The sequence below is a fragment of the Antechinus flavipes genome, chromosome 1 (genome assembly GCF_016432865.1).
Source record: "Antechinus flavipes isolate AdamAnt ecotype Samford, QLD, Australia chromosome 1, AdamAnt_v2, whole genome shotgun sequence".
In the NCBI taxonomy this organism is placed as follows: Eukaryota; Metazoa; Chordata; class Mammalia; order Dasyuromorphia; family Dasyuridae; genus Antechinus; species Antechinus flavipes.
In genome coordinates this window covers 509523198-509545593 of record NC_067398.1, presented here as the reverse complement: position 1 = coordinate 509545593, position 22396 = coordinate 509523198, and the positions used below count along the sequence as shown (strand labels likewise).

At 35.3% G+C, this 22396-nt stretch overlaps 1 protein-coding gene across 1 annotated transcript in view; it reads right to left on the bottom strand.

The window, feature by feature from the left end:
- Positions 1 to 22024, bottom strand: part of APCDD1 (APC down-regulated 1) — a 56298-nt gene extending 34274 nt beyond the window's left edge. The window contains exons 1-2 of the mRNA XM_051970473.1: positions 21054 to 22024; positions 7330 to 7513 (exon numbers count right to left, since the gene is read on the bottom strand). Coding sequence (XP_051826433.1) covers positions 7330 to 7513; positions 21054 to 21111 — 242 coding nt within the window. The 5' untranslated portion in view covers positions 21112 to 22024. The remainder of the gene's footprint in view (positions 1 to 7329; positions 7514 to 21053) is intronic.
- Between the last annotated feature and the right edge of the window lie 372 nt (positions 22025 to 22396).

Sequence of the window (22396 nt, the reverse complement as noted above, 5' to 3'; positions counted from 1 at the left end):
TTTTCTCCCTCCCTTCCCCCCACTCCCCTAGATAGCAACTAATCCAACATATGTTAAATATGTGCAATTCTTCTATACATATTTCCATAAAAATTATGCTGTACAAGAAAAATCAGATCAAAAAAGAAAAAATGAGAAAGAAAAAAAAATGCAAGCAAACAACAAAAAAGTGAAAATGCTATGTTGTGATCCACACTTATCCCCCACAGTCTTCTCTCTGGATGATGATGAGTCTCTCCATCATAAGACCATTGGAATTGGCCTGAATCACTTCATTGTTGAAAAGAGTCATATCCATCAGAACTGATCATTATATAATCTTGTTATTGTTATGTACAATATTCTCTTGGTTCTATTCACTTCACTTAGCATCATTTCACATAAGTCTCTCCAGGCCTCTCTGAAATCATTCAGCTAATTGTTTCTTAGAGAACAACAATATTCTCTAACATTCCAACTTATGGGCATCCCCTCAGTTTCCAGTTCCTTGCCACTACAAAAAGGGCTGCCACAAACATTTTTGCACATGTGGGTCCTTTTCCCTTTTTATGATCTCTCGGGATACAGACCCAGTAGAGACACTGCTGGATCAAAGAGTATACACAGTTTGGATAGCCTTTTGGCTAGTTCCATATTGCTCTCCAGAATAGTTGGGTTAGTTCACAACTCCAACAATAATACTAGTATTTTCAAAAGAAGATATGATAAAGACCAAGAAAAGGCATTAGAAATCTGTGAAGGTACACATTTGCTTCTATTTGTTGGAAAGTTCAGAAGGATTTCACTCACTTGACTAACGATTTAGTTTCATGGAAGAAATGATATTTGACTTAGGCCATTGGAGGGGGAAAGGGGGGAATAAGAAGAAATTTAAACAGCAGCTATGAGGCAGAGAAAGAACATTCCAGAGAATCGGAGCAGATCATAGCAAACTTAAAATGGGAAAATGGGAATGGGAAGTGGGGAGAAAAGGAAGATTACCTTCATTACAATAAGATAAGTATATGGTGAATTCCACCTTTTTTTTTCCATTTGTTTACTCCTTTGATCAAATTAATTTTTCCTTTATTCATTTGTATGCTATCATCTTCTTCTTCTTCTTCTTCTTCTTCTTCTTCTTCTTCTTCTTCTTCTTCTTCTTCTTCTTCTTCTTCTTCTTCTTCTTCTTCTTCTTCTTCTTCTTCTTCTTCTTCTTCTTCTTCTTCTTCTTCTTCTTCTTCTTCTTCTTCTTCTTCTTCTTCTTCTTCTTCTTCTTCTTCTTCTTCTTCTTCTTCTTCTTCTTCTTCTTCGATTGTAAGCTCTTCCAGCGCAGGGATTATCTTTTGCCTCTTTTTGCATTTGCAGTGCTTAAGCACAGTGTCAGACATATAGTAGGTTAAAGTGACTTGCCCAGGGTCACACAGTAAGTGTCAAATGTGTAATGCAGGTCTTCCAGACTCTAGGACCACTGCTCTATCCACTGCACCACCTAATCCTCCACAGTATGTTCTTAAGAAATATTTATTAGTTGATGGCATTATACAGTTACAACCAGAAAGAGCTCTAGAGATTATTTAGTTTATCAGTCTCATTTTAGACATAAAAAAAAACTAGAAATGGGAAAATTGAAATAACTTGACCAAGGCTAGGCCTATAAAAAACAGCTGAGCCAGGGTTTGAATACAAGTTCTCTAACTCCAAAATCAATACGCTTGGTCAAAAAATATTTATTTTCCTTATTTATGGAGTGGCTATATGTTCTTAATCTGCTTACCTTCTCTTGAAGCTGCCTGTCTTGAAGCTCTTATTCTTTTTCCCTCTCCCGCATCTTGGTTCATTCAACCTATTTTGCATCTCATTTCATCATCTAGTCAGCTATCTATCTTTTTTCTCTCCTCTTTGTAGAAGATCCCCTTTATTCCTCTCCTTAAATGTGTCTCAAAACATTCCTTTGCATCTTGTCTAACCTTTTACACCTATCTTACTTTGGCAAATTTCTCTTTTTCTTTCTTCTCAATTTAAATCTAGTGACAATAGTTTAAAATATCCAAATCCAGCTCTTTATATATAGGAGAAACGAGGTGTATATATATATACACACACACACACACATACATATATATATATATATATATACACACACACGCATATATATATATATATACACACACACGCATATATATATATATATATATATATATATATATTATATATATATATATATATATATATATATACTTGCAGATCAATTTTATTTACTCTTGATATGAAAGTATTACAATTAGTAGGTAGTGGGGAATTCAAACTCCAGGTAGTTTAAACTTGGATTTGTATCTAGCATGTAAAAGGGAGATGCCAATTAATGCTAGCTTAAAAAAAAAACCTAATTATGACCAAGAACCTTCAATTAAAAGATCCCCTTATTTTGGCAAAGAAATTGGCCAAATCACTTCTTTGGTTGTTAGGATGACGTGAAAAATATGACAAGAGGAATATAAAATTTGGCCCATTACTATACCAAAAAATCATCGATACATTTTACTTAAGTGCTACATATACTGCTAAAATTCCCATTAATTTACATGTATGGAATTATGCTTAACAGCAGACAAAGAGCAAATCTTCTTTGAATGTTCTATCCAAAAGAACAGTCCAATGCCTTTGGTCTATGGTTCATAACAATTATGTTCTAATTATGATATCAATACCTTGTTTTTAAAAGCTACATGTATCATCATCTCCACTACAATAGAAAAATGTCTTCCTTGGCATTCCAAATGAGAATAAAATTACTTAGGATATTATTTCAGGTTTTGTCCCCAGTTCCAGAGCAAGGCTATGAAGCATAAGTTTCCATAAGCAATTTATCCATTCTTTATATTCCCACTGATAGTCTTCATCACCTTTTGTATCATATCTCAACTTGCATTTCACTGTCATGTTAATCTTTCTAAAATCCCACTTCATTACCTTACTCAAATATCATCAATGACTCCTAGTGTTTATAGGCTAAAATTTACATAATCCAAACTTAATGTTTATCGAATGACTGACAAATTCTTCATGTCTGTATTCAAACTTCTTTACAATCTTAACTTAATCATCTCTCCAGATTTATTTCTCATTCCCTACATAAGCAAAATTTCAATTTCAACTAAACTACTTTCCCTCGATATATTCCTTATGCTTTCTTGCCTTTATGATTTTGCTCACATTATCTATCCAAAATCAGCTTTCTCTCTTTCCACCATTTAAGCTCTACCTCAAGTCTTTCTTACTTCATTCTCTAAATTCATAGCACTTATTGTCTATATAATCATTTCTCAAAGTGTGCTCCAGGGACTCTTGGGGATCTTTGAGATATTTTCAGGAGGTCTACAAGAACAAAACTATTTTAAGAACAATAGTAATTTATACAAATTGGTAAAATCAAATCAATATAACTTACACAAATAAAAGTCCTTTGGGGACTTCAATAAATTTCAGAAGATCTTGAAACCAGTTTTGAGAACTACTGGCTTATACTACATATATGGAAATAAGTTATAGATTGTCTTTTATTAGTTTTTATATTGTTACCTTGTATTATTTAACTTTTCTCCTTCCAACAAAATTATAAGCCATTTCAGATAAGGGCTGTCTTTTATAATCCCCTTTAGAGCCTAGAACATAAATGTCATAATTTGTGTCATTGTATTTAGTAGGTACTAGATGTGCAAATGGAAGAATATTGGACAGAATTGTGTGCTGCTGAGAAGCTCTCACTAAATGAAATCTTCTGCAACATGTGGGTGATCCAAGCCCTATTATTTTCTTTGGGGATACAACTGGTGTCTAATTGCACATCCAAACTATTTCTTTCACTTTTTAAAGTCATAATGATATAGTAAGTGTAAAATTATGTTCATTATTCTTGAAAGGCAGCATATCACAGTGGATGGAAGGCTTTTACTAGAGTCAGGAGACAGTTCAAATCTTGCATTTAATACACACTGACCATGTAATCACAGCCAAAGTCATTTAACCCTTCAGTGCCCCAGCCAAATTTTTAAATCTGTAAGTTACAGAGTAGTTGTGAACTTGTATTGGCTTCCACACAAAAAATTTGATATGCCAGTGAAATCAGGGACCAAGCTCTCTCCTCCCCCAAAAAGATGCCCACCAAAAAATGTATACACCTCATAATTATCCTGAATAATGTTGAAATGTGCATCAAGGAATTGGTTGTAGAAAAGAGAAGTGTTTTCAGTAGCTGTAGGGTTTTTTTTTTTCTTTGAACAGATGGAAGTAGAAAGAGGCATTTGTAAGTAGTGTGATTCTCCCCTCTTTGGGGGGAAAATCACAGCTTCTTAGTACTTTGGGCAACTCTTTAAGTTACAACAAAATTGCCTTTCTGCATTGTTGGTAGGAATTTTCATACCAGGGTTTCTTACTCTGACAGACTAAAAAGACCAGATAAAAACAAAAACAAAAATATTTTATGCTTTTTCCATTTCATTAAATCAATTTTTAAGGAGTTTCTTCAGATCATTTCTGGTTTTCCTTTTCCATACCCTCTTACAAAGATCTCATTTCTTTCTCCATTTTCCTTCTAACTCTTTTAAGATGCTTTTTGAATTCTTCTAAGAGAGCCTTGTGAAATGGGGACCAACTCACATCACTCTTTGAGGCTTCATCTGGAGTTGATTTGCCTTTAGTATCCTTAAGATTTGAGTTCTGTTCTTCTCTTTCTACATAAAAACTGTCTATGGTCAAAGTTCTTTTTGTTTTTTTTTTTTTTTGCTCAATTTAAAAAAAAAAGATTGAGGTCTATTCTTAAGGCAAAGGGGCAACAGCTGATTTTGTTTGCCAATGCTGCTGACTGACTTCTGGTGCTGGGTAGGCACAGCCATCTCCTACTTCCTTCTTGGGCTCAGTGGCTCACAATTTTCATTTTGTATTTGCTTTTGGATATCTTGCAGCAAATCTGCTGAACCACCAGCTTGCAACCAGGACCAAGTAGCCTAAGAGCCTTGCTGTAGACTCCCCAATGTGCAGATGCCACAACACCCTTGCTTCCTGTGCTGTGATCTGGGCTCAGCAGCTTCTCCACCTACTCTACTGAAACAGACCTTTTCTGAAGTTCTTCCAAAGTATCATCTGGAAGTCTGTTGTACTCCAATTATTTGTGGGTTCTGTCACTCCAAAATCAGTTCAGAGGCTTAATCTGCTGTTGATTTGAGGGACCATTTGGAAGAGTTCAGAGATGTATCTACTCTCCTCCATTTTGGTTGCACCCCAAAAAATATTTTATTTGAGAGAAATTACTATTAACAAATGTGGCATCAAGCAACTTTAATCACTACTATTAAAAATAAACTGAGGCATTGTACTCTTCAATGTTTAATATTTTTTTCTGTTCGATGAGGAAGAGCCTTTACAGGCTACCTTAGTGAAAAGTTTAAGTCTGAACCACCAATAAGTTTTTTTTAAATGTTTGTAACTTTAATGGATGAATAATTTACCAAAATAATGTCTTGAGAGGAATAATTTATGCATAGATAATCAAGATAATTGAAGACTATTTTTTAAAATTGACACTAGAAAACATCTAACTTCCCTTAAACAGTTTCTCATACCCTTCCCTCACTACAGCTAAACAGAATTACAACTAGAAAATGCCTAAAATAGATCACAAAAAAAAAACACTTTAAAACTGGACTTTAAACATATTCTATGCAAAAGAAAAAAATGGCAAAACCTCTTTAGGAAACTTCAAAGACCCTAAAAGTTATCAGTCTATTTAATAAGAAGCTAGAGTCATTCTACATAAAATAACATTGATGAATAGTAAGCTGCAAGGAGAAAGAAGTCAGTAGCATGGAATCAAGGTTGTCAGAGTAACTTTTCATGAGAGAAAAAAAAAAGACAACCACAGAAATGCTAAGATTATATAGACTGATATTTCTCCTTTTTTGTTGCTATTGTTCTAACAGAAGATAAGGAAAAGGAAATAAAGAACTATCCCAAGAAATTGATATTGTATAAAATAGCAACTACTTCTAAACTACAGAAAGACTAGTTAGGAAAATCACTAAGGAAACTCATATGATCCAAGAACTTTCAATAGATGCCAAAAGCTACAATGAGGTACAAAGAGTGAAGGCATAATTTATGTGGCTAAGATCTGTGATCATAACTCTAATGCCCAAAAAAATGAAAAAAAAATCAAAAGTTACTATTGCCAATAACCTCAGAAAAGATCTCTATCAGCTGCTCAGATTTCCTACCTCAATTACCTCAGATGTACCTTTTACTTATTTTCCATTTATTTAGATATGAACATGTTTCAACTATTATTTAATCTTGTCTTTGTATCACCAGTTAACAAAGATGTTTAACAAATACAAGTTGATTAAAATACAAAAGATTTCTCTTTTGTATATTATTAAGAAGTAATAATCTATTATATAGTGAAAAGAAGTGACTGAATGTTTCATCTCTTTCAAAGGTATTCAATTTTTAAATTTTGAGTTGTTTGTTTATTAAAGATATATTAATTTATAAATGATTAGTTTGTATTTATGCTGCTACATTGATAGAAACATATTTTTACAGAAAAAGCATGAAAAGTTGAACCACAAATTGATTTCATTCTCTACCTTTGGCATTAGCCAAACCATTTGGCTAGACACCACCTCTGACATGATGGCAGCTTTCTATGGTGCCCTGGAAGGAAGAAATCAGCCTACTTAGATCTAGCCTTGGTAACTGAGAAGCATTAAATGATAACAAATGCCACAGGCCTGAGGTCCTTAGACTTCTACATTATTTTTTATAATCTAGCGCTCAATTAATGATGAATCTCATATCTGTGGCAGAGAAAAAGACTAGTAGAGGTAAATCTAGTACCTCTCTTTTCTGTTATAGCCTTGAAGTCACATGTATTGCATTAGTTGAATATGACTACAGTATTTAGACCATAAGGAGCTAACTATGTTTCAGGGGTTGGTAAAATACAGATACTTAATTTCACTTGCTAATGCCTTTTTTTTATATAAACAAGCAGTAGGATACAGTTCAGTAAACAAGGTTCCATTCACTAACTCTATGTGGTCAACTGTGTTACAGTATAATCTCTCCCTTAGCATAAGGTTTCAACAGTACTTAGCTCTGTTTCTTAACAGATTTTTTTTTATTGCATGCCATCTAGGATAAAATTCAGATAACAAGGGAGTAGAGTTTTCATTGAATATTATAGGCAGTTTCTGTGCATCTGAGACTTCAAACAGATAAGAAAGAACATTTTTCATTTCCCTTCCATTGCAGTGCTCTGTGAGATTTCCCCATCACTACTTTTGTCCTTCTTACCCTGTGGAAACCCAGTGCCCCTCAATTGTGGGTGGCATCTGTACAGTGATCCGTGCTCCATTGTGGAGGTGCTTGAGCATGTGATGACACTGAGATTCCTTGAAAGCTCTCCAAGCACTTTTCTCTAAAGATCGAGGATGGGATCTGCTATCTGGATGAAGAAGGGCAGAACCTTCTCCCAGCCCTAGAAAGATAAGTGAAAAAAGTTAGTCATTAGGCCTTTGGAACTCAGGAACCATCTATATCAAAGCTGGCTAAAATAATTTGTACAGAGGAAACAGTATGAACTGACAAAGCATTTGTTTGTCATATTTGGTCTCATTAGTAGAAAATTTCTTTCTTTTTTATTAAAACCTTTTATTTTCAAAACATATGCATGGACAAATTTTCAACATTAACCTTTGCAAAACCCTGTGTTCCTGGGAAACGAATGTGAACTATCTGCATTTTTGTTTTTCTTCCCGGGTTATTTATACCTTCTGAATCCAATTCTCCCTATGCAACAAGAGAACTGTTCGGTTCTGCAAACATATATTGTATCTAGGATATACTGCAACATATCCAACATATAAAGGACTGCTTGCCATCTAGGGGAGGGGGTGGAGGGAGGGAGGGAAAAAAAAATCGGAACAGAAACGAGTGTCAATATAAAGTAATTATTAAATAAAAATTTAAATAAATAAATAAATTAATTAATTAATTAATTAAAAAAAACAAAAACCCTGTGTTCCAATTTCCTCCCTTTCCCCCCATCCCTCCCCTAGATGGCAAGTAGTCCAATATATGTTAAACATGATAAAATATATATTAAATCCAATATATACATACATATTTATAGAGTTACCTTGCTGCACAAGAAAAATCAAGTCAAAAAGGAAAAAAAATGAAGAAAATAAAATGCAAGCAAATAACAATGAAAAGAATAAAAATGCTATGTTGTGATCCACATTCAGTTCCCACAATCCTCTCTCAGGGTATAGATGGCTCTCTTCATCACAAGATCATTGGAACTGCTTTACATCATCTCATTGTTGAAAAAAGACACATCCATCAGAATTGATCATTGTATAATCTTCTTGTTGCCATGTACAATGACCTCCTTGTTCTGCTCATTTCATTTAGCATCAATTCATGTAAATTTCTCCAGGCCTCTCTGAAATCATTCTGTTGATCATTTCTAATAGAACAATAATATTCCTTAACATTCATATACCATAATTTATTCAGCCATTCTCCATCTGATGGGCATCCACTCAGAGAAACTTTATTCATAATAGACAGTTTCCTCTGTTAGTTTTACTGCTAATTCTTTTTAATGGTTCTCAAGGGGGCACTTGCAACAAAGTTGTTTCCTGTATCCAATAGCATGCAAGCCTCTCTTTGGTTCCCTTCCATAATCTCTGAGACACCTGGCTGTCTCCTTAGTCACTCTAGAGGGTGACTTGGTATTGAGGCAAGATTACACTCACATCCTTTCTAAAAAGGCCAATTTTATCAAACAATAAATATTAACAAGTGACCAGTATGTTAAGCTGTATGCACTACAGAAAATATAAAAGCATAAGACATCTTAAAGAACTTACAATCTACTTGGGAAAAGACAATTTATAAATATGCATATATAAAAGGAATGAATATGAGTTTTCTGTTACACATACATGAAAGCAAGAGTATAAGACAATATAACAAAGTGCTCATTTTATAGTTTTTTAAAGCCTTTTATTTTACCAAATACATGTAAAGAGTTTTCAACATTCACCTTTGTAAAATCTTGTGTTTCAACTTTTTCTCCTTCCTTCCTACTAAACCTACTCCCATAGATAGCAAACAATCCAATATGGATTAAATGTGCAATTTTCTATATATATTTCCATATTTGTCATGCTGCATTAGAAAAATCTGAGCAAAAGGTGAAAGGGAAACAATGAGAAAAAAGCAAGCAAACAAAGAACAACAACAAATAAGGTAAAAATATTTTGCTTTGATCCATATCAGTCTCCATAGTGTTCTCTCTGGATGCAGATGGCTCTTTCCATCAGAAGACTATTGGAATTGCCTTGAATCACCTCATTGTTGAAAAGAGCCAAGTCTGTCACAGTTGATCACCACATAATCTTGTTGTTGCTTTGTATGTTTTCTTGGTTCTACTCATTTCCCTTAGCATCAGTTCATATACATCTTTCCATGCTTTTCTGATGCTCATTATAAAAATATATAATATATAAAAATATAAAAAAGGAATTATAAAAGGGAGAAATCAGTTGAAGGTGAAGTCATCAAGAAAGGGAGTTGGGAATCAAACCTTGGTCTTGAGGATATAGTCCATTTGATATAGATGGGTAGAAAGCACAGAGATGCTCTATTTGAAGATAGACAATCAGGAGATTAAGTCTATATGTAGAATTAGTGGATTAAAATAAGCTGTAGAGACACCCTACAGCAGGAAGGAAAAAGGAAACAAGCATTTATTAAGAAGCTACCACATGCCATAATACCATACTAAGCAATTTACATAACATCCCAGTTGTAGGTGCTATTATTATTCTTACTTTGAGGTTGAAGAAGCTCAGAGAGACAAAGGTTAAATGACTTGTCCAGAGCCACAAAGCTAGTAAGTATCTAAGAAAGGATATGAACTCAATTATCTCTGACTCCAGGCACAGAAGTGCCAGAAAGTGAGAGTAAAGGCATAAGATCTGATATCTGCAGCTTTGGCAAGGAATATGGGATCTGAATAGGTAGAGATCTGTTGCTACAGAGTGTCAATACTATTTTGAACACTGAAGACCAAGTCAAGGCAAACAAGTATTTATTATTAAGCACCTATTAAGTGCCAGGTATCATGGAAACAAAAGAAAGGTTAAAAAAAAAAAAAAGAACAGCTCCTGTTCTCAAGGATCTCACAGTCAATTAAGGAAAAAATGCAAATAATTATGTATGAAATAAAAACAAATAGAATAAATCAGCAGTAATCTCAGAAGGAAGGCACTGAGATTAAGGAATACTGGAAAAGGTGATATAGAGTGCAAGGCCTGAAATTAGGAAGACTCATCTTCATGAGTTCAAATCTAGCCTCAGATACTTACTAGGTATACAACCCTAGGGATGACATTTAATTCTGTTTGCCTCAGTTTCCTTCTCTGTAAAATGAGCTGGAAAAGTAAATGTCTAGTATCTTTGTCAAGAAAACCCCAAATGGGTTTGTGAAGAGTCAGAAATAACTGAAAATGGCTGAGCAATAGAATCTAACAAAATCTAAGAAAGGAGAAATCAATAGACTAAAAGAAATAATAGCATTTATTTAATACTTTAAGATTTTCAAAGTCCTTTATAAATATTATTTCATTTCATGCTCTTAACAATGATATGAGATAGGTAGTATTATTACCCTATTTTACAAATAAGGAAACTGAAGTTGAGAGGGTAAGTAACTTGTCCATTTAAGTATTTGAGGAAGAATTTAAATGCATTTCTTCCTGATACCAACTAGAGCATTCCAGCCACTATGCACTAGTTGCTTGGGTCAAAGGTAACTCACTCAAGACCATTCAATGAGGAAAAGAATCAGGACTTAAGTCCATGTCCTGAGTCAAAATTCAGGTTTACTTCCATTACTATTCTGTGAAATGTCCGTGAACTCATTTGTTCTCAGCCTCCCAATTATCTTTTAACTTTAGTCATTAAACACAACACAGTGGAGACAAGATGCCAAGTTAAGTATATGCAAATGATGGTTGATTATTGTAGCAACCCAAATAGTATGGCTGCAAGCATAGGCTATGGAAAATGAAGGAAGAAAATAACTCATTCCATGGATAGTCTACTAAAGTATGAACTCTGATTCATTATAAACCCTAATCTGATCAGTTGGAGGTATTTAGATATAATATTGATAATAATAGCTAGTATTTGAGTAGTACTTTAAGATTTGAAAAGCACTTTAACAAATATTATTTCATTTGAACCTCACAACAACCCTAAGAGGTAGTTGTTATTATTTTTATTATTCCCATCATATAGATAAGTTGAGGCTGATAGAGATTTAGTAATTTGCCAGGTTTACACAAATCATATATGTCTAAAGTCAAATTTAATTTTCCCAACTCCAGATCCAGCAATGTATCCTCTCTATCATCTAGTTGCCTCTTATCCTCGGTATGAGAGCTAGAGGTTAAAGTTGGATATTTGTATAGCAGAGAGGTTCTAAAAATGCCTAGAAAATATCCTGCTAATCATTGACCATAAAGATGTCAGAGAAGGAGATGCCCAGAAATACTTGATAATTTAACTGAAATGGGAAGGGAGGGAAAGGAACAAAGGAGTAGAGAAGAACAGAAGCTATTTACATCAACCATTGATGCTTAGTACACTCCTTTTCTATGTTGCTCTTCCATCTTAAGGGCATGGTGGGAAAAAATGTCAGAGAATAAAGGATGGAAATAAATAAATAAAATTAAGAGGTTTTTGTACAAACATCTTTAGCTAAAATTAGAAGGAAAACAGTTAACTGAGGGAGAAATCTTTGAAGCTCATTTCTCAGATATTATATGATTCATTATAGAATTTTCCCCTAGGAATTCTTTGGCAAATGAATACAAATAGGAAAAAAAAGGAAAAAGAGAAATAGAGGTAGGGAGGGGAAAAGGGATAGAACAAGAGAAAAAGAGAAAAAGAGAGGCAGAGACAGAAACACACAAAGAGAGACAGCGACAGAGAGAAACAGAGACAGAGACATGCACACATAGATAGAGACCAAGAGAGACAGACAAAACAGATAGAGAGAAGCTATGTCTTTACTGCTTTCTATTCAGAGGCTCTAACATGGACAAAAACCCAATCAAAATAACAGTAACATAAAAGTAACTCAAGTTTAGTAGTCAGGACAAAATAATATCAAATCAATACTATAAAGTTTTTGTTGTTCAGTCATTTCCAATTCTTAGTGACCTGATAGACCACAGCATAACAATCCTTTCTGGAGTTTTCTTGACAAAGATACCAAATGGAGTTTGCCATTTCTTTCTCCGGTGGATTATGACAAACAGAGTAAGTAATAAGTTCATGGTCACACAGCTACTAAATGTTTGAGGCTGGTTTTGAATTCAAATCTTCCTGATTCTAGGCCCAGCATCCTATACACTGAGCCAAGTAACTACCTACTATGAAGTGACAGTAGTAAATTTTTAAAAATATGGAATTTAAGTATTTTATTTGAAAAAACAACAGCAACAACACATCATTAACAATAAGGGAATGAAATCAGTAGTTCAAATTAATGAAAGAATGCTTGTAATACATCATATGAAGTACATTGTCCTTTTCGATGTTCATTTGGTCATCAACATTCATCTTCAAATATTCACTTTCAAATATTCAAATATTCCATACCATTGTCATTGTATGGAAAACAAGGAAAGCAGCTGTATGTAGGATGTGTTAGACTATTTATAAATGGCAGAGAATTGAAAATTCATTTTAAAAGCATTAATGTAAGGAACAATGGAAGTTAAGCATAGCAACATAAAATCCTTGAATTCTATAAGCTTTGCTTTGAAGAATCAGGTAATGAAATATTTATAGATCACATCAGTGATGGTTTTATCTAAATCCAAGACTTTTGGATTCCACTTGAGGAAAAATTTCTAATAAACAAGATAGTTAGGCATAAATATGTCTTTGATTAACAAACTAGACAAGTCCATTCTATGAACATTCTATCTTACCTTTTTTCCTATCTCTCTATTTAGTTTTTTTAGTCTTTGAATGATAGAAGCATCTGGTGGTTCAAGCATATTAGGCTCAAAGACAGGAAGATCTCAGTTCAAATATGGCATTAGGCACTAACTGAGTGACCCAGGGGAAATTATTGTTTGCTTCAAATTTTTAACTATAGAATGTGGTAAATAATAAATTAAGGCTCTGGGCTGTTGTAAGGAATTGGCTATTTATAAAAGTGATTAGTCCAGTGCCTGACACATAGTGGATAATTAATTCTTATTCTTTGCCCCTAACTTGATAGACATAGCTTTATAATAGAAGTTTAGATCCTCTACCTCCAAATCTTAAAGAGTATCTGATAATAATGAAGTTACTCTATATGTGTTCATATATATATATATGTACATATATATATATATCCAATTTTTAAAAATAATTAATCTATAATGTTCAGGGAATGAGATGTTGTAGTTAACTGAAATTTTTGGTTAACTAAGAGTTAACCAAAAACTTCATTCAGTTTGATTGTTGAAAGATCTGCCTTCTTAGAGAAAACATCTTTCTTTGATGACTTAGGAATCCAGCAGTGCTTCAGGCTCTTCAATCTGAATATTAATTCTCCTTGTACAGCACTTCATACATAAAAAGCACAAGAGACTGGACAGCATGGGCCAACTTGAGGACATATCCAAACTTGAGTTTGGGGTTTGTTTGTTTTCTTTGTTTGTTTTAATCTAATGTGTTTGTTTTCAATCTATTTCCTCTATCATGACAGAAAAGAATGTAAGAGGAAACCATCTCATTTATAGGTTAAAGTGCTCAGTTGGTTATATTATTGTAAAGGCTTGATTCTGGATTATTTTTTAGCTTTACTATGGATTATTTTTGACAAAGAAAAGTGACTAAGCAATAGTCAGAGAAGGGACTGTAAAATGCTAGCCAACAGCATCACTTCAGGCAACTGATCCTTCATATTACTGTGCCTCATCCCATTTATAAAGTGGGAAAATCAAAAGTAGTCTTCCTTATAGGTATGATGGGGAATAATTAATAAAACACATCAGTGGAATGTTTTCTAAATATCAAATACTATGCAAATACTAAACAATAACTATAACACTTTGTCATAAAATAGAATTTGGTTCATAAAGGGTGCAAATTGGATCCCAACCAAGTACCCAAATAATCTTGTTGTAAAACTAGTCTCAAGTACAATTAAGTCTCAGGAAACAGATCCTGGAGAGAATTGTAGTGAAACTCTAGTATATGTGTAACAGGCTTGCTCCTATGGAGAGTGAGCAAGACTGCATAAAAGCTATGAAAGCAAATGAAGTCTTTAGGGCACAAGGGTACCTACCACTTAGCAAATTACCACTTTCAAGGCAGTAAATGATACTTTTACATTCTGATGCATTTGTTTCACTTTACAGGAGCAAGTGATTTACTCTTAGGGGTTAGATTATTCTTGCCAACACCTTAAATCTTGCCAAAATTATCTTAATTAGGATCACAACAATCAACTTTCTATTTCTGGAGCAGAAGTTCTCAGTAATAACAATTTTAAAGACAGGGTTCCACATAAAAAGAAAAAGAGAGCTCACCTTGTGAGAACATAAGACCAGGCACCAAATGAACATTGGGTTTTGAATTACTTGGGCTGTCTACACTGCCTAAATTCACCAGATGATGGCTGTGGAGAGCTGATCTTAGCATACTTATTCCACAAATGCTACACATGCAACTCCTCTCTTTGATCTACACCAACAATAGTAAACACTACTCCCTACTTGTGATCCTCTCATCCATGATATGAGTAAACTGACACCCAAAAGATTGTGCTCATTTTTACCCCTGGGGGCAAAAGGAAGAGATTTTTGTGGGACATAGGGCAGGTATCTCTAAAAAGGCTGTGTTTATATAAGTAAGAAATGGAAAAAAGTCTAATCAATCTGATTAGTCTAATTAATTTGGACATCCTTTTTGGGTCATTCTACCCTCTAACCTCAACATTTTTGAACAGCGATTTTTATTGTCTGAATTTTCTTTTTTCTATTATATTTACCCATATAGGTAAAGGTTATGAAAACAAAAAATAAAATATTTTCTAAAAAGTAATTGAAAAGATAAAAGGAGGATAAAAGACTAATGAAAAACCTATGAATATGAACTATAATTTTAACATATTATCTTTTGTGGAAACTCCAATGTAAATAATATATGTTAAGAATATGATTCTATTTCTACTATAACCATGCTATATTTCAAGTTAAAACGTGTCTGAAAGATGAAAACTTTGTAGCATGTAAAAATGCAACTGATTAGCTTAAATATAGGTAATTACTTATCCATGCAATTGCTCTCTCAATTAAATAAAAAGTTATTGCCACAAACTATACTTTGATGTAGTAATTGTTAGATAAATATTAGGAGGCCTTTTCATTTTTAGTGTAATAGAAAATAGTGATTCTGATAATACTAGTTAACTACGGTTTCTTGGCATTGTTTTTAATTTTCATCTTTACAGTGATAAACAAAACTTTTTTCCCTTTTTTCTCTATTTCTTCCTTACTCCCTTTATGAGGGTAGGATACAGTGGAATACACATTTCTTATGAAGTCACCATTAAAGGCTTTGATTTATTTTCTTTTGCTAGAAATAGTATCTTTTAAAAAAATGATACTAATCATATGCTACTTTGATTTTGGCTGAACATCAGGTGTCCTCTTGTGTTTCTAACATATAAGACTTCAATCTGGAGATAAAGATGTGAGTATAAAATCCAAAGTTTCTCCTGGTAAATCTTCAAAATAGTTCTTGGAGGCACTAACTCTTCTCTTTATTTTTCAGAAAAAGGCTTGCTGTGATTTGCTAGGATTTCCAGTAGGGGGAAGGGAGGAGCAATAGTCCCCTTCTTTCTCTTTTCCACATAATGATTTTTACTTTTAGCAATCTCTATCTCCAAGAATTTTACTGTTTCTCCAGTTCTCTTCCCCATAGCAATTGCAAAGCTTCAGGGAATTAAAAAATAAATCTGCTCACAAACCAAGTGGGCATCCCTGATCTAAAGGCTTAATCATTTTGAACCATCATCTATATGGGATCCCTGGGAGAAACACAATGTGATTTTTCACTACCACTTAATTGACAAGAGAACTAAGCAGGCAAGCAACATATAGAGAAGCATGATCAATTGAGGTCCAGTCTTGCTTTCCCCTCATTCAAAGGTTTTTGTTTGTTTGTTTTTGCTTTAGTAGCCTGGATATTTCCCTTATCTTCATTTCCCTGATCTGTAGAGAGGCAAAGATACACACATATATTTGAGAAATATAAAAATCATGAATATACTTTAGGATGACTCATATAGTTTGTTGATCTTTTAAATTGACTATGTCAACTGCCAATTTGATCAAACTTCTGCTTTATACTCAAGAACAATGTAATTATGAAACACTTGCCACCTGTGCTTTGCTCGTTATTCATCTTGCAGAGAGAGGAGAAGGAGGTTTCTGGTTGTCTCTGCTAAGCCACTGGCATAAAATAAGAACCTTGCACCTAGCTTTTTCATGAAATTTATGCTTTTGGTCATTTTTATATTTAAGTTCTCACACCATTTTTTCCTACTGCTCTAAAAAAGGTCAGAGAATGGAAAGAAAACATTTTCTTAGCATCATGAAATTCTTCCAGCAAACTATATTTCCAGCAATTACATAGGAGCAAGGGATGTTCAGAGATCATCTAGCCTACTGGTTTTCTTTTACAGGTGAGGTAACTCAGAGAGGTTAACTGACTTGCTCAAGATCACACAAACCATAATTAGCAATGCCAAGATTCAAACCCAAGTCATAAACTAATTTTTTTTGCCATAATTATCTAACCTTTATCTTAATATTCTTGAATTGTTTTAGACTCAAGTTGTCATCATAGAAATAGTAGGAAGTTTGGACACAAATGAATGAAATTAAAGAGCTTCATTTCCCAGAAAAAAGTGAATCAATTCTATTAATAACAACCATTTTTAAAAATAGGTCCTTACAATATCAGTGATAAATTTTAGAATCAATTCTTTCTATTACAGACAAATCAACTCTGTGAGTATCATGGAGCTCACTAATTTGAGAAATTAACATCTGAAACTTTTACACTTTTTACACTAGCTGAGAAAAGAGTGAAAGCGGGCAATTTCTAGCAACATACTTTCTTTGACATTCGTTATCTTGAACTTTTGATTATGAACCAGTAGATTTAAATTGTAGTCCTGATTCTATTACTGCACAATCTTAGGTCTCAACCTCCCCCTCTGAAAAGACAATTGAACCAGATAGTAGAGTTCCTGACATTTGTAATATTATCATGAATTGACTTGAATTAGCTGATGCAATTACATCACCAATCAAATGGAAGAATAAATCTGATAACTTTCAGAAAAATTAACAATGAATTATAATCTCTTCATTACATATTTTACTGTTCTATTGGTAAGAAAGGTGATGGTTTTAATTTTCCCCCTAAAACATGAAAAAAATAGTCATGAGGCAATCTATCAGTGGCTTAGTCAAGGAGGAATAATTTTAAAACCTAAAATCATGCATCTAAATGTAAATGTCTTTGGGACCTTCCTATTTATCCTTATAAAATCTTTTACCTATTTTCAAACTCTCACAACTAAAGTTACAAGACAGAATAAAAATCATCCTCAAAAACATTATGAGAAAACCCCACATTTAGGGAGGAAAGATTTGAATTCAGGTAAAAAAAAATCAGTTGCCCAAGTTTCCCAAATGCATTTCTTCCCAAAGCATTTGAGTTAATTTATTTAAAATGCATGCACCGTTACATAACTGATTCCCTTCACAAAGAAAAAAAATTTCTAAAATCCCTGATACCAAAGTGGGACTGGTATATGCTATACATATACAAACCTTCCTTAAAGTACAAGACAGATTGGTACCTGTTTTGTATCAAAATACTTTAACAAAATAAAAATAAGAAATTCAATGTTTCATTTTCCCACTGTATCTGTTATCTAATATCCTCTGAAAGATAGACTTATTGATTATGATCATTTTTCTCATTTCAGACATGAAGTTATGCAAATTCCTTGCACCTGTTCTTTCTACTTCTTATTGATATGTCTATGGTATTATGTGATCAATTGTAGTTATTCTAAAATTTTGTGCAAAGTAGATTCCTTTTGGAATTGGATGACATGTTGTGAATCTCCTTTGTCATTTAACTATAGCTTTGCAATTCTTTTTCTTTTAAAAACAAAAACAACTCCAAGTACTACTTCCCCTTTCAAAATATTTCCTCCAGTTGCCTTCTGTAAGAAAAAAAAAATGGATTTATAGTCAGAAGACCAGGGTTTGAATCTTATCAAAGGTTTTTGACTAGATAAGGAGCAACTTTTGTTGTGGACTCCCGTTGGCAGATTGGTGAGACCTATAGGCCCCTTATACAAATAATGTTTTTAAATACACAAAATAAATGAGAAAGGCTTACAAAGGAAAGCAACTATACTAAAATAATGATCAAAAAATTTTTCACAGACCCCACATTAAGGATCCTTGAACTACATGTTCTTTTTTAGAACTCAAATCCTTTGATTCTCTCCCACTCAATATAAGACTTATACTTCTCTAAGATTGTCTTATCTTCTGGTCCTAAGAAACTTGATGTGGACCATAAGATACCTCTTCATATAGAAATTTGAGAAACATAAACAATCTGAAGTATCACCTGAGTTCTTATGGTCACTCATCATGCTCAAAGAAATTTCAGGATATTCTGTCCTAGCCATGAATTGGTTAGGTCAGGTAACTCTAAAAATATTTACCTCTTAAAGATGGTGGCAGGGAAATGATGCTATGCCTGAACTAAGCAGCAAGTGTAAGTATTCTGTCATTCATTACTTTTCTAATTCAATTAGTAATGATTTTTTTTAAGAGTGTTTAACTCCAACTAACTTTCCATGTTCTTTTGTTTTAAGGTCATTAGAATGCTTTTTTTTTTTCTTCACAAGATATAACTATAGATGAAAGAAAATGGACAATTTCCCCTGTTTCATCTCTCTTTTTCTTTTGGTGGCAGCTGCTGTTTTGATCTGTTCATTGGCTCTGATTTGTTTCATGTTTCAGCCAAAGATTAAAACTGCTCTGTAATTCTAAGCAGATGGGCCTGGGAGTCCAACCCTATAATTATACCTTCTCTCTTTTGCCCTCTAACTGCAAGACTTCTATTCTGACTTTTAAACTTCCAAATCACTGGGTCTGAAAGTACACCTTGGCCATAAGGAGGGTCTGGCTTAAGCAGACAGCCTGACACAGCCTATGGCATTAGAAGTTGGGCAGTTTGCAGTCTGACTATAAAGAAAGCATCTACCTACTCAGTTAAAGCATTTTCCTGTGATTCCAAGAATTCTATGAATTCTAAGATGATCTACACCTTCTCTTCCTGCTCTAAACCTGATAAAAATAATTTCATTTTGAACGATAATCACAACCTAGACATATACCCACTGATCACCAGTGATGTAACTCAGTTGTTAACAAGGAAGAAGAATGAGTACCCCTAGAGACACATCTTGCAGCAAGCAAGCCATGGTGTTTCACTCCAAAATTTTGCATTTTTTGGAAGCAAAACAAGAGCTAATCGTAAAGATATTAACTTACACTTTTACAAAACATTTTTCTAACAACAACCCTGTAAATTAAGTATTGTGAGTATTATCCTCATTTTATGGATGAAGCAACAGAGGCTCAGTGAATTAGTGACTGCATATACCTAATAAATGACAGAATTTGAATTCAAATGCAAATCCTCTAATGTCAAGAGTAGTGTGCTTATTCAGCAAGGACACTACAGCAAGCTGTTTTACCCCAAAATATTATCAATATATTCTGTTGTTGATGCTATGCCAAGCAATATTGCTCTAGCAGCTACTTTGTGGGATATAATATAATTCTGATCTTTTTTTAATGTCTCTAATTTTCCTCAAAGAACATACCAAAATCTCCAAAAGGCAAATAATATCCCTGAGCTGAAGCCTAAGATCTTTTGGCAAAGCTCAAGTGGGTATGTGGAAAATTTAATGAAATCAAATCACACCAGAACATGAGGAAAAGAGCACCTTAAATTCAGATAATCCCTGTGAGACCTTCCTTGGATGAGTAAATATGGGTAAACTATGTGTTGCTACTTTCAACTTGCATTCAAAGACTTCAGAAATGCTTATGCATGGAAATTTGAAACAACACTGGCACTTCAGAATTGAATCAGTGAGCAGCTCTCATTCAGAACCAAAAGGAATAATTTAACCAATACTTTTCCAAGAAATTTAGAGATAAATGCACATGGAACTTTTTCCATAAAAGATCATTCTTATTCTTTAGAGTCCCATAAAAACTTGGACCACAGTAAGAGTCATTCTATGGACTTTGGAACGTTTTAAAAAATGACCACAAGGCACATAATTTAATTATAGCATCTCTGCTTATAGTTGAAAAGCTAAAGAAGGAATAAGAACATTTGCCAAAATTTTGGCAAACTCATTGACCCTGGAGGTAAAAAGAAAGGGGGAAGTCAACAAGCTTTTCTTACCATATAGGAACACTCAAGCAGCAAAGGCTTAAGAAACCTTCACATGGATGCAGGAAAAGTGGGAGTGACAGAAACTGGAGGTTCCCTTGAGCCTTTCAGAGCTAGCATAGGACCATGGAAAGGTCTAAAGCTAGAAAGTTTCTCAGAGGCCATGTCTTCCAGACCTATTATTTTACAGATGAAGAAATTGAGGCCCCAGGAAAGTTAAGTAATTTAAATAATTCAGATTTTTGTGATTTATTCTCAAATACTTTTATATCCTAACTTGACCCTAGCTGTTATCATGGATAATTAATTAATTATTATAAATGAGCATTATATTTACCAGTATTTTTGTTTGTTGGGGGGTGGGTATGGAGAGAAGAGGAGAAGGGGAGGGGAGATGTTGAAGAGGGAATAGTAGCACTTACCATGTAAAAGGAGGGCCAGGAACAGGTATCTGACCAGGCTGAAATAGAGATGGGACATTTCTAGTTTTTCTTCTATACCAACTCCTCTCCCTCCTCCTTCACTTCCTCCTCCAGGAGTCCAAGAGGCTGTCCTCTTCTTTTCTGATGGTCAGTAACTATTCTCTTCCAGTGCAATTTTTGGGCTTTCTTCGAATCAAAGTGATGCTAAAGTTCTGGCGTTCTCTTCGCTCCAACCACCCCCACGCCGGAAGAAAAGTTCACTACTCCCTTCTGGGTGAACTTGACAAGCCAGATGAAAGAGAGCTGGAAGAGCTGCGATCAACAAGTCGAGGCCCCTGGGGGGTCCTGGGTCAGTCAGCAGCGCAGGCTTTGGGGGGGGGGGGAGACTGCGTTCAAGACTGCAGCGGAGGCAGCTAGGCAGTGGACAAAGGAGGTGCGTTGGGACCCCAGAAAAAAAGGGCGAGCGGCGGAGTCGAGGCTCTGGATGGATTTTTCCCTACAGTGTCCCCCTCTTCGCTTCCTTCTTCCTTTCTCAGAAACTTAGCTTTCCAATTTTTGCTTCGGATTTCCAAAAAAGTTCTGCCTGATCTCGAGCGGGGACCGCTTACTCCATCTCCGTCTGCCGGGAAGAAGGCGGCGGCAGCGGGATAACTGGGGGATGCCTCGGTGGATCTCCCGCAGTTGGGTCTGGGGGATGCAGTGGAGCGCCGGACTGGATTCAGGAGCTCGGGTTGTCACAGGGTCAGCTCACTGGCCAGGGATGGAGGACTCGCGGCTGCAGTGCGAAGGAACTGCGCACTCAGAGAGGAGCTAATTCAGGGGCCGCAGCAGTCACTTTTCTGAGTCTGCAACGACCGCCGGTATCGCTGCCTGCCCTCCCGGCCCCGAACCCGGGTAGCCGCCTTTGCGTCTTGGTGTCTCGGAGGGCGTCCGCGGCCGCGCGCTCCGCCTCTGCCCAGCTCCGCACTCTGAGCCCAGTCGCTGCAGCCACCACCGCTGCTGCAGCTGCACCTACTCTTCATATTTCCCGTGCAGCAGCGGCGGCAGCAGAGGCAGGGGGAGGAAGGAGGGGCAGGGGGGAGAGGAGGGGTCAGGGAAGAGGCGACTCAGCGCCACTCATCTCCCCCAGCTGCCGCCAGGGAGAGGGAGGGAGGGAGAGAGACTTGAAAGGGCGGGTTGGACAGCCCCTCCCACTTCTCCCCTCTCCCCTCTCCTGTCTCCGGGTTGCCCAGCCTCCCGCGGAGCTTCTAAGAGCTGCCCGCCCCGCCCCCGTCCCAGTCCCCCGGAGTTGCTGTAAGCTGGTGGGCACTCCCAGCCTCGCTGTTGTAGGAAGCAAAGTTTTG